Here is a 19,137-nt window from a genome sequence, read left to right as displayed (position 1 = left end):
AGCTGGGCTCGTTTAGCTTGGAGGAGAGGAGGCTCAGGGGGACTTCATTGCTCCCTACAACTGCCCGAAAGAAGATTGCAGGCAGATGGGCATTCTGCCATGTGATGAGTGACAGGACAGAGGAAATGGCCTCAAGTTGCACCACAGGAGGATTAGATTGGATATTTCTTCACTGAAAGGGTGGTCAGGCACTGGAGCAGGCTGCCCAGGGAAGTGGCTGAGTCATCACCCCTGGTGGTATTTAAATGATGTGTAGGTCTGGCACTTCAGGGACACAGCTTAGAGGTGGACTTGGCAGTGCTGGGTTGGATTCAATGACATTAAAGATCTTTTCTAGACTAAATGATTCTATGTAAACTTTCTTAGTCAAAACCGTACTATGTGTGGCAGAAAAACAATTTTTTAAAATTTATTTCCATTTATTTCAGAACTATGCTCAGAACTATGTCACTAGGTTAAGTGAAAATATTTGTGATGTTTAGATAATTGTTTTGAACAACTTGTACACTATCAGTTCACTAGAGAAGTCTGAGATACAAGACCACAGTTTCTATTATCACCAGTTTCCTATTCCAGAATTCTTTGTTAAGGCTACTGTGCTAAAACACAAAGTATCTACAAAGAGGAAGAAGAGTAGTGTGTTAAAGAAAATTAATTCAATTTCAAATATTCTTCTTTAAATATGTATTCTGCTTTTTCTCTATCACCTTACAAAAACATAACAAAGAATGTGGCTCTTGAACATTTATGATAAACTGTTCCAAAAGCCATAAATGTTATGGCTCATTAAACAACTGCCTAGTTTACCTGAAAAGACTACCATGCATGTATATTCATATCTACAGAAAATGTTCAAAAGAAGCAATAATTCTGAATAACTAACTTAGAGAGTTGTAGGAAAGCCTAAGAAGCAGCACAGTATCAGGATATTCTCCCTCCATGCAAAGAGATAGTCAAGATGATACTATTTTAAAATCTATGCCACAGGTAATATATTCCATTTGATTCATTCAAGATTTAGGACAGGAAATAAATGCTGAAAGAAATTACCACATAAATGACATTCCTTGAAACTAGATGGGCCTGAGAATGAAAGACTTCTTATTTTATCCAAGCTATAATACTCATCCTGTACTCAAAATATAGAATAACAGTATTCTGCTCAAAATGAAAAGACATCTGTCTACTTTTTCAGAAGGTAAACTAGTAAAAACCAGTATAACATACTTTTCAATTTTACTAATGGCAATCATGAGCACAGATTATGACTAGCTTTAGCTGAGAACCTTAAACTGACTTGAGACTTCAGCAGACTCCTTAAACATTTCAAGTACAATCTAAGAAACTGAATGAGGGGCTTTTTTAAATATGTTTGAGGTAAGCTGACACCCAAGTACAAACAGCATTCACAGAGAGCACTTGAATGCACATGCAGGAATAAGTGGATTTCATTTAGTTGGATGTAGCCTTTCTTGCAGTGTACACATGTTTATATAATATCAAGAGTTTCTAAAGTGACTGGTCTTGCAATGATTTAAGTTCTTATATGTATTTTATCTGACAGAGATGCAGTGATCGAAAAGAATATGAATTATCAGATTATTCTGGGGGAAAAAATCTTAGTTACCTAAGAATAAAAATTAATATTGGACTTAAAATTTAACTTATACAAGTAATCTCCCTCTCTGAATTTACCTGACACCTGCCTAACTGCATCTACAGTTAAAACCTTGTACACAGGCAATCTGTGAAGCGTCTGGCAGCACTCAGAATTTTGGGCAGAGTTCCCCTTTCTTAACAAAAAGAAATTCAAAAGTCTGAAAGCTTCCACCAGCTTCCAAAATTATGATGTTATAACTAACAAAAATAGAGCATTTCTTAAATTATTGTTGAATTATTTGAAGACAGCATTTTTGGAGGCCAAAGTAATACTTAATAGTCCATGAAGCTGAAATACATGTTAATTGTCTTCAGGCATTTTGAGCTAGACAGCTATGCAAGAATGATTCAGATGACATCCATACAATTTCACTTCAAATCTTGTGTACCTTCATGTTTTTTCTTTGTATTTTCTTGCAATTACAAATATCCAAAAACTGAATGCTTTTCTTCAGAGCAGAAAGCATTTGTACTTTTCAGCTGTGGCTGACCACTGGCTGCTATGCAGACAGAGCAAACTCATTGCAGGGGGCATTCATTTCACTAAACTGTATTAATGATTAATTAGACTACTTTAAATGTTCTCCTACAGAGAATGTTTAGCTAGTTCAAGCCAGACAGATTGTTAAAATCACTAAATTCAAAATTTAACTTGCTATACCATAAATCCCTCAAAACCAGGATTTTCAGTCTTTCATATTATATTGTTCCTATACTATGTTACTTTATTAGCTTTTACGCGCTTCTAAAACTTCTGTTAAGGACATCAGCAGTTCTGTTGTATCAAAAAGCTGAAAGCCAATCCCATCTTTACCTTGTTTAGTTTGTTTTCTTTTGTCTACATCACATTTGGACAAATTTAGAAGAAGAGTGTAGGCTTTTTTCAGGAAACAATTTTTCCCTTTAGTGAAAAAAAAACAACCTAGTAAGGCTTAATGATACATGGAGATTAATTAAGACAACTTGACCGCTCTCTCTAGCTTTCGCCAGAACATAAATAACATTTCTGCATGAGATTCTGGTATCCTGTACCAAAACTACACAACACTACTTAATTTAACTGTACTTAAACTTTATATTTATTTGCAGTTAGCAAATCTGCACATCACCTGGCAGTTTATAGTTTCAAATACATAATTGTGAGGTAAACCACAGAAATGGCTTTAAATTGAGAAGATTAGGAACAAATTGAATTAGAAAGTGTTTGCTGCATGCTGTGTTCCAAAAACAAAATGAGTGAAAATTATTAATCAGAATTAAAACTGTACATTAAATTATGTTGTTCTCACAGTGCATTTTGTTTTCTTTTATCTGCCTGCTGAATGGAATTTATAAAAGTAAACTCCACAGTCAAAACTAGCTAAACATAAGAGGAACAGCTGTGATCTACATTGCCCTGCTTAACTTGGTTAGTCCACTGATACACTCTGAAACCCAAAAAAAACCACTACAAATAATTGCAAACAGAATACAAACAGGAAGCCTGAGAGACAGCAGAGAAGGAAAAGCTGAAGGGTCAAGAGCTCTGTCCAAATACATAATCCAGTATGTGGAGTTACTGTAACAGGTTCTACCAATGTCTTAGATACCTACATAAAAGAAGCATTTTACTTTTATTTAAAACTAAATTTTTTTTGTAATGGAATTGGTAAAGTTGTGAATGAATATGATCAAAGGATGGAAGTGGAATTAAATTTTTCAAGAAGCAATATGAAGTTTGACAACACTTAAGCACATTTTTTCCTACAAAATATTACTTCCCATGGGTTTTGGCTGAGTTTTGGGTTTGTTTTTTTGGGGTTTTTCCTCCTCTGTGGGATTACTGGGAGGTCAACTGTGAAAGTACAAGTAAGACTTGGCCTAATCATTTTCTACCTGGCAAAAATCCAAATAATAAGTCATTTAGTATAATATAATTAGTAGCTTGGAGTTGTTTTGTTGTATGTATTTGCTTATGAAGCAAGCTCAACAGTTTATCAAACTTTAACTGTAACACACCTCTACTGATTAACCAAGCTCTTTCCTTCCCACATTCTCAGCACCAATTACTGTTTTTATCCACTTTTACCTGTGTTCTCAGATGATATCTGTCAAGCACAGAAAATACTCCCATGAAGGTCTTACCAAACCAAGCATTTACTGAAAGGTCTGAGTATGAAAACCAAGTAGTAACTTCAGCATTCAGCATTAAAATTATTCTGCCCAAACAGATCTCTACAGCCAGTCATACTACCCTGTGACTTCTCAAAAGTTGTGGGATTATGGCAGGTCTTAATTGATGTAATCTTTTAAGAAAATGCACACAGAAGAGCCCTAATGAAGGTAATTATATAGCAAGAATTAATAACAATGCATAGAGTAGGTACACATACAGAAAATGTAGGTTTTATTTAAATAGTCTACCTAATACTATCTTCAGAAAAGGTTTACAAAAATGAGAAAGAAAGAAATAGGATTCTTCAAAAGAGAAAAAGTCATTAAATGTCATGTGTCATCCATCTGGTAGGTTGGAGGTGCCTCTTCTTTAACTCTATCAAAATGTATTCAATATGGTCATATAAAGATTACCCCAGTATTTAACAGTATGAGTCCTTAGTAATTCAGAATCAAGCTATTCAAATAAGAGCTTATTTTTATGTACCACCTTTGTTTCTAAAGGCCACTGAAGTGCTGCATGAAACTATCTAAATTGTCAGTTAGAAAAATAAGTCAATCAGCTACTGAAAAAAGCTTGCTGAAGGACAAGGGAAAAGAGGAAAAGGATCCCAACCAAACAACATACCAGAGCAGAAAAAAGAATTACCTTACACCAAACAGGACTTGAAGTAGGAATAATAAAATTAGCTGAACTGGAATTGGTTCTGACACTAGTGTTTATTTCTACAATGGTTAAATACAATTCTGATATTTAAAGATTAAAATTCCTATTATTTCAGTTTTTTCTCACTGTTTACACTGCCAGTTTCATGTCAAGAATGTAAAAGGAAATCCATCCGCTCTACTTGAAGAAAATCAACAAAACAGGGAAAACAGTTTTTATTCCAAAAGTACTTGTAAATTGAGAAGATAAGAATTTCAGTAACTTTTGAATGCAAAGATACTTCATATAAATTTAATAACTTAAATATCTTGCACATTATCCCTCAGAGGTGGAAAGTAAGCAAATTTTACTTTCCATCCCATTAAAAGATCAGAGGTTATCTCTAATGCAGCAATTTTGTGGAATCACATTTTAATGTAGAAAAAAACCAGTCCAGTAAAGCAAAAGACAATTAACTGTAGCCTAACTCTGATGGCATAAGTTTCTGCTCTTGTTCTTTCTATGACACTGAATTTAAAAGAAAAATCTAAATCAAAAGATTACAGTTACATCATCAGCTTTGTCACTTGCCCACTGAAACCCTGGCCATGTTTTCTTGTGTCCACTACACCATTCATAATATATCCAGTTCTCTAAAATGCTTTGACTTCTGTAATGCACCACCAGAAAAAAAAATTACGTAATAGACTATTTTTCTTTTGAGGCTTTTTTTTCCAACACAATTTTTCTGATTTTAAAAAGCATCAGTCGCCCACATCATCTTTATTTTTTTTGCCCAATCTTGACACATGAGGTTACTTATCACATGGATAAAAATATCTGGTTTATCACTATAATCTGAAAATTTTGCATTTGGACTCTTGATTTAACAATTTCCAAAGCTTCCCAAATGAGCAGAATTAATTGTATTGGGGGGGGGGGGGGAAAGGCCAAAACAAAATAAAACAAAACCTTTAATTTCAGCTTACTTTCCTAGATTTTCCATAGTAGCTTAATCCCATAAAATCCAAAGTAAAGCCTGTTAGATATAAAAGAAAAGTGCAAAGCTCCCCATTTAAGGACTAGTTACAACTCATTAAAGTAGGGACACATATAATATGAAGAATTAGAATGCATGCTGAAATATAATTAGTGGCTATGAATCAAACCAGGATGGATTGAACTAATTCCTGGAATGCTATTATGGAGAGTACCTTGTGGAGAAAGAATGATCCCTCTGTTTGCACAGCAACTAAATGGCTTCAATTTACTTTTAAAATTGACTCGAATTGGGATAAAGGTTCAGGATTTCAAAATGTGGCCTTCTAAATTTAATCAGCCTTGAATTATGCCTGTTTCACACTGTGATACTTGCAACCTGGTTACAGGCAGCAGGGATAAGGCTGCACTCAGCTTATTTCACTGCTTAATTTATATGGTAATTACCACACCATGGCCAGAATGGAGAGCATCTGCCAAAACTGAAGGCCCCAGAATAATAAAACTGACATGTGCTGTGATATTGTTGAAGTGCTGACTAAGAAACTTCTTTTATCTCCTCTTGAAGCTATAAAATGGTATTCGTGTTATTACTAGCAGGGAATTTTAACAGCCCTGCACTGACAGCAATTATGTAACACATGCACAAAACAATAGAGTTTCACATCACTTAATAAATCCTTGAGCTCTCTTAGCTCCAGATCTCTCGCTGGCTGGATTTTATGGTCTGGTAGTTCTATCCGACCTTCAGAACACTGAAGTATACAAACCACAAAAGCACTCGAAAATTATTAGAAACAACTGGCTTTTCTCCCTGTTACATCTATTTAATGAAGAGGGCATGATGCATCATGATGGAGATTAATTAAACGATTTGTCCACTCACTTTACTCTGTAGCTAAATGCTGTTATGAACCCCTGGTATAAAAACAAGCAAGATACAGATATTACTTTTCCTACTATGATCATCCTCTTATTGAGCAACACTTGCATTTAGGGAAAAAAAAGGACATTTCTTTAGCATGCAACAATAAAACAGATATAATCTAATTTGTCTTTATTCATTTTTATGAAAATAAAAACATGTCATTAACATAAGGAATCTAAATTTTCAGCTGATTTTGCTGCTTACATTACCAATTCTGTTTCCAACACTATGCTTTAGCTTTTAGCTTACATATATTGCACCTGAAACTCCTAGTGACAGTACAAAAATTTCAAAAAATAACTAAAACTATTGTACTATAAACATTTAAAAAGCAAACTGTCAGATAAGGAAGTACAGATAATTGAAAATAAAGAATACAAAGACAAGTTAAAAGGCCATTTCTGTACTGGAACTTGTACTACAGGATGGTGTTCACACTTCTCCAATCAAAGAGTGCTTGACAGGTGGATTGATTAAAAAGGGAGATACACTGTTACACTTATAAAGTAACTGGAAGTCACTAGGTAATGAGACAGGGATTGAAAAACCAATCAAAGTTACTCATACAGTAATTTCAAACACTGAAAATTCCGTTTTTGTACCATTCAGGTGGAAAGGCATAATGTATTGTTTGCATAATGACTGTTGGCATGAATTCACCAGACACCCCTAGTTTATCTCCATATTTCATACCTATAATATTTACAGGTTACAGTCTAAATGTTTCACTCATAGAGTCTGAATAATATATTCATGGTTACTATTTCTAATCTTTCTCCACAAATAAGTGCATACTCTTTACGTCCTATATAGTTACTAATTCTGTCATTTCTTGAATTAACATAACTCAAGTTTATTATTAGTTTTATATAAGTTCACAGACATGCCTTTCTGAGAAGGACCACCATCACACTATACTTAAGATTTCTCTCACAAATACAAAGCCTTCCTTTGCATACAATACCAAAAAGTTCACCATTCTTTTATTCCTTTACTAAATTAAAAAATTCTTAGCTGGTTATTGCTATCACTTTGAAGTCACTTACCTCACTACTGTTTTCTAGCTTTGTCTCTAAAAATACTAGCAATAAAAACACTTGTTGGTACCTACAATTTATTTCCTCAATCAATAATCCTAAACAAAAAATAAGTACAAGATATTGTATATGAGTGAAATTCTAACCATAAACAACTCTAATTACTTCCCCAATTACATACATACACCTGTTAAATATATAACAAATCAAAAAACTGTAGCATTGTGTTATATTTATATGCAATTACACTGAGAAAGTAATATACATGGCTTCAACAAAAAAAAGGCTCTGTAGACTGCTCCTCACAAACCAGAAGCTTCCAGCACACTCTTAATAGGCTTCTATTACATTTAAGCCAATAGCAGAGGACAGGCACAAAATGTTTGTTTCCTGCAGAATGAAGACTCCCTGCTGAGAGACACCACTCTTCATTGATATTTCTTTGAAGGAAGGCTTTGATTTACAGAAAGAAAAGCAGCTAGGAAGAAAAAAAGAACTGCTACAACCACATGCCCATGTTTGTAGAAGCAGTTATTCAGTTTTAATCTTCTTTTCCACTAACATCTCAAAAAGTGAAAGCATTCAGAACATTTAAACACTCTTCTTAGCAACAAATATTGTTTAGTGTTCAACATATATACATATCACAGTATAATTACATTTTGCATTGAGGCACTAGGGAAGATTAATGCAATTAAAAGAAAAATACATTGTTTAAAACAAACATCAATAGTCAGGGCAGAAAAGACTATATGATATGAATAATGACTGGATCCCACCAGAATGGAATGGGGAGGTCTCTGCATGTCAGAAAATTAAGACAACCACATAAGGAATAGGGAAGTGTTCTTAAAAAAAAGAGCAGTGATAGAGGACATACCATGGGAGATGATTATGAGTATGGAAGTGTGTTTAATTTTGACTGGGTTTTGCATTTTGGAAATGTAACTAACTACACAATTGATTTACTCTTTAAATTACAATGAAGAGGCAGGGAAAAAGAACCTATGAAGATATAGCGCAAATACTCTTGAAGGAATCGTTTAGAAATGTGAAACCTCTTCTACAGAAGGAATTCAAATAAACCTAAACATAACTGACAGAATACAAAAATAAAAATGGGTCTTATTAAGAAGCATTTCTTACAAAGTCCAGTCACTATCTTCTGTCTTCCAATGTCAACTTATTACAATGCACTTCTTTTTTTGGTACTACCTGAATAGTTGAAAGTAAAGGTAAAACCCCATATAGAAAGCATTTCTCCATAAATAAGTTGTACAGAACATAGAAAAAGTGGTCATTACCATGCAGTATTATGTACCAATGTACACTTCTCAGAATCTCTAAGCAGAACAGTGCCAAAATGAAGAAATAAGGAGGCGAATCACACAGAATATTCTGAGTTGGAAGGATGACCAAGTGAATGGCTTGTACAGGGATCAAACCTGCACCCTTGGTGTTATTAGCACCCTGCTCTGAGGGGAAATCAAAACCCAAACCAAAACAGACAGCATAAAAATGAGTCAAGGAGATGATCCTACAACCCTGCTTCTTTAAGAACTGCAGGACTGTGTTAAAGGTTAAGATTTTTCACAAAGTATGTGGCCATGCTTCTTACAGGGACACCATCAATTTGTGTGATGACAAGTACACTTGCCCTGCATAGTTACAAATGTACATGCCCAGAAAGCCATTTCTAAGTCTCAGCCTAATTTCCCTTTTTATGAGGAGAGACTTCAATGGCTAGGACATAAGCAAGTCTGAAAAATTTTCATCACAGCCCTGAAAAAAAAAATCATGGTTTCAGAAACCATTGATCTAGATCAATGATGAGACTGTCATCAAAAAAAGTTCCTAGTCCAACAATCTGTTCATGAATTTTGCATGAGAGATACAACCAGTGCTCAATATTCCACCCATCACCAGGCCAGAGAAATACGGTCCTTCTAATTGATGCTGGTTTGCCCCTGAATACTTTGCTCCTTGATGATTAACGTAATAGCACCATGGGACAGATGATGTCCTTCCTCCTCTAAATCTTAGAAAAAGATTTCTATGTAGGGTTAGGTACTCTTGCCTGAAGCAAAATGGAGATAAAGCTACTGAGATGAAATTGTTTAGGTTGAATAAGTGGGGGTGTTCTCTACGCCAGGTTATGTCTCTGAAAGAAAAGAGGCAGAATTTTGATCATGCCTGGTAACACATTTTGTACCTATGGCTGCTTGGGTGTATTGGCATGCTCTGAGCATGTGTACCAAACACAGGCCATAGACAAAGGAATGCTCAGTCCAGCATCAAAAAACAGACTGAAGCATGAGACAAGCCACGAGGTGCCCAACTCTGCCAAACTGGCAACCAGTACAAACACTCAGTAGCAGAATGTCGGGCATTTGCCTATTTTTTCCATCAAAAGTTTAAATGCCCTTAGCTCTAATGAGAGGGAATATTTTAAGTGCAGATTTTCTGGAAAGAGGACATCCCAGCCTCCTAAGTATTTTTTGATACTGACCTGTGCTGTGCAGCACAACTAAAAAATATTTGTATAATTAGACTATTTAGATAGATGAGAAAAAAACTTCCAAAGCTTTTCTCCAACCAACTTTGTTTGACTCTGTAAACAAGATTACCCTGTTTCTGAAAATAAAATTACTACATTCATGCTAGGAATACTGCTGTTTTCATCACAGGAAACTCCTTCTAGAAGCCAAAATTCTGTTGGAAATACTTCAAGCTTTCAACTAAGCCTTGTCATAAAACTGTGATTATCAGATTTATCACAGTATGCTATCAGTTTGTTTTAAAACATTCATTGCAGTATCCCTCTTATCTATAAATTCAATGGGATTTTTATATTCTTGGGAATCATACTGAGAATAACATTTTGTTTACTACTACTGCCTTTCATAGATGAAAATACATAAAATATTATATAACTTAAACTGAAATAAACAACATGCCAACAGCAATATTAAAAATATTTCTAGAAGTCACATATCAGTAGGACATTTAAGAAGGTTTTGGCCTAGGAACCCCACGTGCCTGTCAAATAGTTTGATGCAGTTTACAGGAGTATCTCCAACTTGTGCATCTGCTATGTGCTTTATATCTTTCACTCGTAGGGATGCTGTATGATTACACTTCCATCCTGGCCTAGTAAGCTAAAGTGTCTCAAGAATAAAACCAAAGCTCTGCTACAGAGTTTGTACATGGAGACATACAGGCACACACAGGTATAAGATAAATATACAGCCAAAATTTTCTATGTTGACATTTATCACAGACTCAAAATCACACAGCCACCAACTATAAGATGGAGAGATGCATTTATATGCTACTTTTCAAAAGATTAAGATGCTCACCCACAAAGGATAAATTACACCTAAGTACACATTGCAGAAAGTCTCACCCACAGGAGCCCTGCTGTTTTTAGTTTCTCATTTGAATGGGACATCCTGGGGAAAAGTAGAAACAGCCTTCCCCAACAAAATTTGCAAAGAAACAGGGGCTTTTTCCTGACTATTTCACTTAGAGTACAGAGCGCAAGCAGGCCAACAAAAATAATTCCTCTTTCCTACAGAGATTAAAGAACAGTGCTAACTTTCAGCAAGGAATGAGGAAGTCCTGCAATTGCAAGTGGAGATGTGTGACAACAGGTAAATACCTTCTCCTTGCCTCAGAGGGACATGCACACTTCAATCATGAAAATTTTATGGTGTTGACACCTACTAACCAGAGAATTTTTAAGCATTACTTCCACATTACCACAGCTAGAAACCACAGTTATTGTATTGAAATGTGATGTACAAACAGGGAAGAGATAGGAGAAATGAAAAGCCCAAATCAACTTGTTAAGTACATCCATACAAAAGGTACATGTACACAGTCAAGTACCTGGAAAACACCAAAACTCCAGTGCTTAATATGCTTGACTGTCTTTAACCAGAAGGCTTCAGTCATGAGCACAGCAATGAGCAATTTTTTACAAATATGGATGAAGGGCACCATCCTGCTTTGAAGGCATGTATTTATCTCAACCATGAACGAAGCATAACAGGTTGAAAGGGGAGTTTAGAAGGAATGAAAAAGAGCATTACGAGTAGATATATGGAACCCACATTGGAGATTATGAGTGAAGTCAGGAGGCAGAAAAATTTATGACACAGTAAAAAAAGTAATAGACAAATACAACAACACTGTTGAAATCAGAGAGGACAGCAGTGTGACAAAGATATACTGAATAAGTAACACAAGAGCACAGAAGCAAGTCAATTTTCATGGAGTCTTTCACTGTCTAAGAAAAAGCATATTTCCAATACTAATCTGTTTGATGGTGTTAAATAAACAAAATTAAGAAAGCTGTGTAGTTACATTTAAGCCATGTTAGAAACACAAAATGGGAGGAGATCAAACAAGAAGTACCACTACATGAATTTAGAGATGGGTGAGTCATCAAAGATACTTTGTTATTTTATGATTGCAAACACTACAATATAGCAGAGTTGTAAACCAGCAGAGTTGCTGTCTTAACTGTAAGTTACATTTTGGGAGAGGAAGGATCAGTACATTGAATTGACAGAAAATTTGATCATTCTTACCTAGAAATCCATTATATTTAAAACAGGTCCCATTACAGGTATCAAATTCCAGCAATTATTTCTCATATCCAGAATCAACTATAACTAATACTTATGATGCAACTGGCAGTATTACTTATCACCATCTCATGGATGCAGTTCAACTTAATAGTCATTTACATAAATATTATCTTTATTTTCTATATAAACTAGAAGCATTTTTAAGGATTTAACTGATCAATATTTTAATACAATTTAGTTTTAAAAATTCAACATGTGTACAAAAATTATTTAGTTTTATTGAATCTTAATGCAATATGTAGTTTTAAAATATGTTTTACAAATCCTTTAAGCAGCTTCATTTATCCACTTCATTCTTATCCACAGTACAGTGGAAAACAATCAATACACAGTAAATTTATTTAAATCATGAGTGAAATGTTTACATTTTTTCAATCTACTATTAATTTTAATTTTATTGCTCTCTTCTAGTGTGTAGTAGCTGTTAAATGAAGCAACTAAGATTTTCGCACTGATATTTTCCCAGGTGGAAATGCTACCACATTTCACTCTGAAACAACTCTGTACAATCACATAATTAGAATGAAGTCTTGTAAAACAAGATTTGCTTGAAGCCCGACAACAGCTTGACAAGCAACTTTAGTACCTGGTTGACACTTTTTGAAGAAATAATATAGAGAGTGGTATATCTCAACTTTATTTAGATAGGGTGTCCTTTTTCCTTTTATTTGGTGCAATGTCTTATGAAAATGTTCTATTAAGCAATTTCTACTTTTATGGACAAAAACATGCTTATTTAGAAACCAGACACCACATGATACCATATGAATTAATATAAAGACCTTTGCTATTTATCTGCTATAGTCTACAATGACTATGCACAGAATAGTTAAAATATGGAAGTGTTTCTGTGATCAAAAGTGATAGTTGTTAATTTCTGGAGAGACTGTGATACAACAACATATTACAGTATTGTCTGGTTGACAAATTACTTTCCAGATATGTGGTAGGTCTTTATGTTGCTCTCTTCTTCCCTTTAGAAGAAAAGAAAGGAACTATGACCATGGTCAGGAAGAAACTATTCTTCTTTTCTGGAAGCTGCCTAATACAGACTCAGGATCAGGTACACTAAATTCATTCAGTACCAGGGCTAAAACTAGAATAAGACTATGTGTAACAAACCCCATCATCACCCTGATGAACAGTAAATGATGTAAGTGATGTAAGACCTTCTCCAGGACCAAGCAATAATTAATTTTATCCTGAGATTTTCCCACAGATATACTTTATTTTGCATCAAAATGATAAGAATCGTGCTTTTTGGAGTAAGCTCCTACAGGTAATCAAAGCTCCTGAAAGCATCATCACATTTATTATTTTTGTTCTTCATCATCTTCCCCAGTTGCAAACCTTTCTGCAAATTTTAGCTATTCCAATAACCAAACGTATATTTTCCTAATACTACTTTGCATTAAAAAAATCCCTTAATTATTAGCAATCACACAATGCATTTGGCCATGAGATTGCATGTACTTGGAAAAAAATGATTCCTAGAGGTGTACAGACATCTGTTAAATTTAAACTTAAGACTCCGGTAACTATATCTAGCTTCTGCTTTAAAAGCACCTACTAGAAGTAAGGACACCTTTTTTTCAAGTAGGTATCAGTATCAGTGCCCAGTAGGTAATTAGCATCTATACTTGTATGTGTGCATACACATTACTACATGAATATATATTCAATATGCATTCAAAGTATTTCTGATTTCATATATTTAACCAAAAATCCAAAAAGAAATGTGTAGGCAGACTAATGGCCGGAATTAATCAGCTTCCAGTGTAATATATTAGAAATCCACACAATTATAGGCAGCAAAGGTGAAGCTATCTTACATACTGGCTTGCTTTGATGTGCATTTAAATCTACTGTCTGCCATGAAGAAATTCAACACATCATCAAACATGCTACGGGATTATCACAAATGGCCAAGCAGACAAAGCCACAATTGAAAAATAACTACATTTATTATTCTTTCTATATAAAATTCTTTTCATTAATGCTCAGCAACACGCATTTGGCAGCTGAACTGGGTATTTTTTGAAGCAGCAGTTAACAATGCAATCCACAAAACAAAGATAAGCTCAGTGGTTTCCAGGAAACTGAAAGATGAAAGAATGCAGAGAGAGTCAGACATGGTTTCGAATGAAGAACAAGTGAACTAAGGTCAAACTGAAACCTAAAAGAAATTCAGCAAGGGCCCAGATACCAAGGTACAGATACATTTCAGTTGGATTGAGATTTCACAATGCATTTCAACAATGCGTTCTTTGGTATATTAATTCACTAGGGACAATTTTTTTAAAAGTAAAGGAGGAACTCAGATTCCAAAGCCCTTAGTTTCACTAATTCAAGTGTAATATTTAGTAGATTCTTTGTGTCTATATCAAATGTAAATTAGATTAAAGTTTTATCTTCTGGCTTTGTTTTGTGAGTTTATTCCCAGACTTAGCTGAGACCATGAAGTCTTACAGCATATATGAGGTTAACTGTAGTGGAGGAATCCATAAATGTTATCATTTCAGAAGCCAGCACCTACAAAACAGCCTCCTCCAGAAATATGATTAATTGCCCTTGAAGAGAAGGTCATTACCATTATACAAATAAATTTAAATAATCCATTTAAATTTAAATAATCCATTTTACAGTAGTGAAAAAATACAGCATTCTACCATACTTCAAAAAAAGCTAATAGATTTACCTTTATACCTACTGCAAGCAAAGTCCTAACACACAGAGCTAAATTCTGTTTAGACAAACTATTCATAATTTCCACCTAGGAAGGGAAAACCAAAAATATTTTGTCCAAGGGACTTTTCAAAATACATTTTAATGTAAGTTCTCTCAGATACTATGTTTGTAAAATACTGTATTTTACAACTATCAAGTATAACCATGCATTCAGAAACAACACTCCTAACTGGTGACAAATCACCTCCTCTACTCAGAGCAGAGAATTTGTTTATAATTTTACATAGCAAATTACAGGGGTTTAGGAAAGAGTAAAGGAGAAATTGAAATGCAATGCGAATTTTAAAAAAATGGATTTTAAATGCACAATTTAAAAAAAGAAAAAAAACAATGCTAAAAGCTGCACACGTGGACGCTTGCCACAAGTGAGAGGTAAATCTCTCACAACCTGCACTTTATAAAGCAGAAATGACAACTTTATTACCAGTCAAAATATCCCTTAGAACCATGCCTAGGCATTCCTCTTCTGACATATAGTGAAGAGTGCCACCTATTGAATAAAAACCAGTATTTCCAGAAATCATTAAATTATTCTGGAAACATGCAGTCTATGGACTCCCTTCCTCAACCCAAGCTTTCAGCTTAGTTTTTCATCATGCAGTGTCTTGGCAGAGACCAGATTTGCCAAAGTATTACTTTGGTATAGAAACAAGGTCCAAACAAAACTGCACATAAGTTATCTGATCTAAGAGGAAAAAAAAATCAATTATGTGTGTTTCGTTAAAAAGGAAAAAAAAAGCACTCTTTTTTAAAGTGCTTTTTTCACTTGCTCTTTTTTCACTCAAGAAAGTGCATCCTTTCTATATATTTAACTTTACTGTTAGAAGGAAAAAACTACTTGCATTCAGACCTGAACACTTCTTTACCTTCACTGACAATTGAAGTATCTCACAGAGGACCTAGTACTCAAATATTTGACATCCACATGCCACGATCTCAGTCACGCTACAGAGCAGCAATGATCAGAAGGATAGTGTGTCCCCTAAAGAAGCCCTGCCAGGTGCTGCAATGCAGGCAGCAATGCTACACATTGGTGCAGGTGACATTCTGTATTTTTAAACAGTGTAAACTGGCATTACAGTCTATCAATTTAGAGTTTTAAGTACACACAATCCAGTAAAGGAAAAATGGGTGGTACATTGCAAGAGTCTGTATGTAATCTGATACCAAACAAAACTGCTATAACCCAAACAAGTTTTGGAACTGACCCATTTATAAACAAAATATTTGAATGAGTCAGCAGCCCACTGCATTTCCCAGGCCTGCTGTAGACTATCATTCAATCCCCAGACACACTTCCTCAGATTGTGCTTGCCTCATGAGTAAGGTCAGTAGTGACAAAATGTGATATAAAGGTCAATGAGCAGAAAATATTACAATATGCAGACTTACTTTATCTGATTACCCATTAACCTACTCAATATACTAAAGCTCACAGATTTCCCCTATTTATTTGTCTCTCTTTTTTAACTGTTTAATACAACATAATAGTGCACTAAAAAAGAAGTTCTAGTATTGTTTTGGAACTGTGAATAAATAAGAATTAAATATGCTTCTTTACTGTACTCACACACACCCAAGTGAACAGCCTCTAAAACAATCACTGTTTCCTTGTCCAAAGTCTTTGTTCCCATATTCAGGTATACTCCAGCACTGCCAGAATAAAGCTCGCTTATGTTGAGTGGCTGGAGCTTTTGCAACTACAGCAAAGGTGCTGTAAGTAATTGAGATTATACCACTGTGGTTATGCTGCCACCTGAAGCACAAAGATTTTGATCTGCACTGGAGATCCCTTTTTGAGGGTAATAAAAGATAACAGGAACAATACTCTTCCTAACGTTAATTGTTGTGGAGAGTAAGCCTACTGCTGAATAACGACCTCCAAGAGAAAAAGGTAGGCTACATGGATCTTTGGTCAGTCACAAACTTAGATATTTATGTTCTTCTTACTAAGTGAAAAACTGTAAAACCAGCTTCACACAGGAAACAAATTTCTACAATGCACAGAAATAAAAATGCTATTTTTCTTTCAATTTATTGATAATAAAGAAAGATTACCACAATAACTTAGTGTATACAATATTCTCATCAGACTTGGTCCTTCAAAGAACACTGAAGTACATGAGCCATTAAAAAATCCTTTAAGGATGCATTTATATATTATTGTTTATGCTATGCACCTCTGAGGAAGAAGAGAGGAGGATAATGTCTTTGACTTTGAAGTATCCTATAATAAAGGTAAGTATGCATTACAACTGAAAAAAAAAGATTTCTCAGACTAACAATAATTATTTGGGGCTTTTGCCTGCATATTTCTTTGGGGATTCCTTCAGAAATTTGCACAAGGTTAAAAAACTTGATTTTATTTAAAGACACAAGGAATGATAAACTCCAAAATTCTCAGAATAAGGGAAGAAAAATATGAAAAAATAGGAAACTTACAAGACTTCTCTCTAGGGATTCCAGCTGATAATCTATTTCTTTCAGACGATTCTGTTGATCACGTTTTTCCTTATTGTCCCGCAGAACCTTCTCACCTGGAACTGTTTCTAGGCTTCTGCTTGCATAAACCAGAGGCTCCTAAGAAAATAATTGATAGAAGTTAACCATGTAACTTTATATTGCTTCATAGACAGATGAGGGTTCTTCTGATTTCTACTAAGAAAATAGTGAAATGCTTAGAACAACACATCAATGTCAAATTCTGCAAATGAATAGTTTTCATTATGTGTCTTTTCAAATACAATAGCTAAATATCAGGCAAAACATATTTCAACAGAAGAATTCTTACCCTTTGCATTTTAAGAGGAATTTCTTAGTCTCCAGATCTAACACCTGGATACTTAATTTCTACTACAACAATACAAGCACTCTGAGAATAGGGGTGACTGAATGACTGGTTCAAAGTTTGATCCTCTTAACCATACTGGGATCAGAATTAAGCCAGAAGGAAAAGGAAAAAACTGAGCCAAAAATGACAACATCTTTTGTTTACTAGGTATCAAGGTAAACGAGGAAAAACCCTCTCTCTGTAAGTTGGAGTTAATTGCCCAACCTTTATTAAAGATTTGGGTTACACATTCTCACATCCTTCAATAGGTTTGGACTAGATTCTGAAGTTTCTATCAGTCCCAAATAAAGTCAGTTTCAGTACTACACACAATTCAGTTCATTGAGAATGACAAGTATTGGCAAAAGTGCAAAGTTATGTTGTAATCAGAAAAAACCCCAGAGCTTTCTCTTGCAAATCATAGTTTCTATAGAAAAATCCAATAGTGGCAAAGGTAAAAAGCCTAAGCAAAAAAAACCTTCCCCTATCTTGATAATCAATTCAACCCAAAGGGACACGAGCAGCCATAGAATAAAAAAGTACTCTATTCATTCTTACTTTCAGAAGCAGCTGGAGAAATTTTAATAGACACACAAGGAAATAATTCCAAGTAGCATGACTAATTGTAAAGAAAACAACCTTCACAATTCAACATTCAACAGCAAATTCCTCAGCAACAATATACAAAAAACTGTATCTGTAAACAACTTTTTCTAAACATCAAGCAAATCTATGAGTTCTGACATTTAAATCAAAATATTAGTTGCTTGAAAATAAACTTATTTTAATACAGTAAAATTTTTAATTATATTTACAATCAATAACAGTTGGCAGTACCACAATGACAGCAAACTTTCCTGTAACAATCATTATTTTCTGCTTCATTCTGTATTGCTTTCAAAATTATTCATAATAATCTATTTGAAATTTGAGCACTCTGGAGCATTAAGCGGCTGCTTTCTCATAAGTAGTTCTTACAGCCTCACTTCTCTCATCCCTGAATAGTAACTGATAGAAACTCACACAATATGAGTAAAGTCAAGGCCTTTTCCCACTTACTAATTAACATTCTTCTCAAGGTATCATGAAATAAATGTATAAAGTATTATATCAAGGAAAACATTTTATTGCCAATGTTTCGCACAATTCAGAATATGTTCTGTTTCAATTGTATAGCACATGTACACAGTAGAGAAGTCCATTTAAGATTACTTTGTCTTTCATATCTTTAGATCCGTAGAAAATAAAACTGTTAAACATTTTACACAAGGGAAAATTCAAATACTAAGCAAGAGCCAAAGATGTAACAAACACAATGCCAAAGAGAAATTTGCAGTATTTGAAATATCTATAATTATTTGTTGCACTCCCTCTCCTCCACATTTTATAAATAAATAATAACAAAATCCCACCTAATGAAGCATATTAGGGTCATACAATCATCTGAGGCATAAAACTGGCTGATCAGTTTATTAACCTGC

The 19,137-nt window shown here is 34.4% G+C and overlaps 1 protein-coding gene across 1 annotated transcript in view; it reads right to left on the bottom strand.

Annotated features, from left to right (window-relative positions):
- The window catches only part of FSIP1 (fibrous sheath interacting protein 1), a 66,222-nt gene that overhangs the window by 30,776 nt on the left and 16,309 nt on the right, over window positions 1-19,137 (bottom strand). The window contains exon 11 of the mRNA XM_054515313.1: window positions 17,269-17,406. Coding sequence (XP_054371288.1) covers window positions 17,269-17,406 — 138 coding nt within the window. The remainder of the gene's footprint in view (window positions 1-17,268; window positions 17,407-19,137) is intronic.

This window comes from Molothrus ater, chromosome 6 (genome assembly GCF_012460135.2).
Source record: "Molothrus ater isolate BHLD 08-10-18 breed brown headed cowbird chromosome 6, BPBGC_Mater_1.1, whole genome shotgun sequence".
Lineage (NCBI taxonomy): Eukaryota > Metazoa > Chordata > Aves > Passeriformes > Icteridae > Molothrus > Molothrus ater.
The sequence above is the reverse complement of the archived record's forward strand: the minus strand, read 5'-3'. Positions and strand labels throughout refer to the sequence as shown.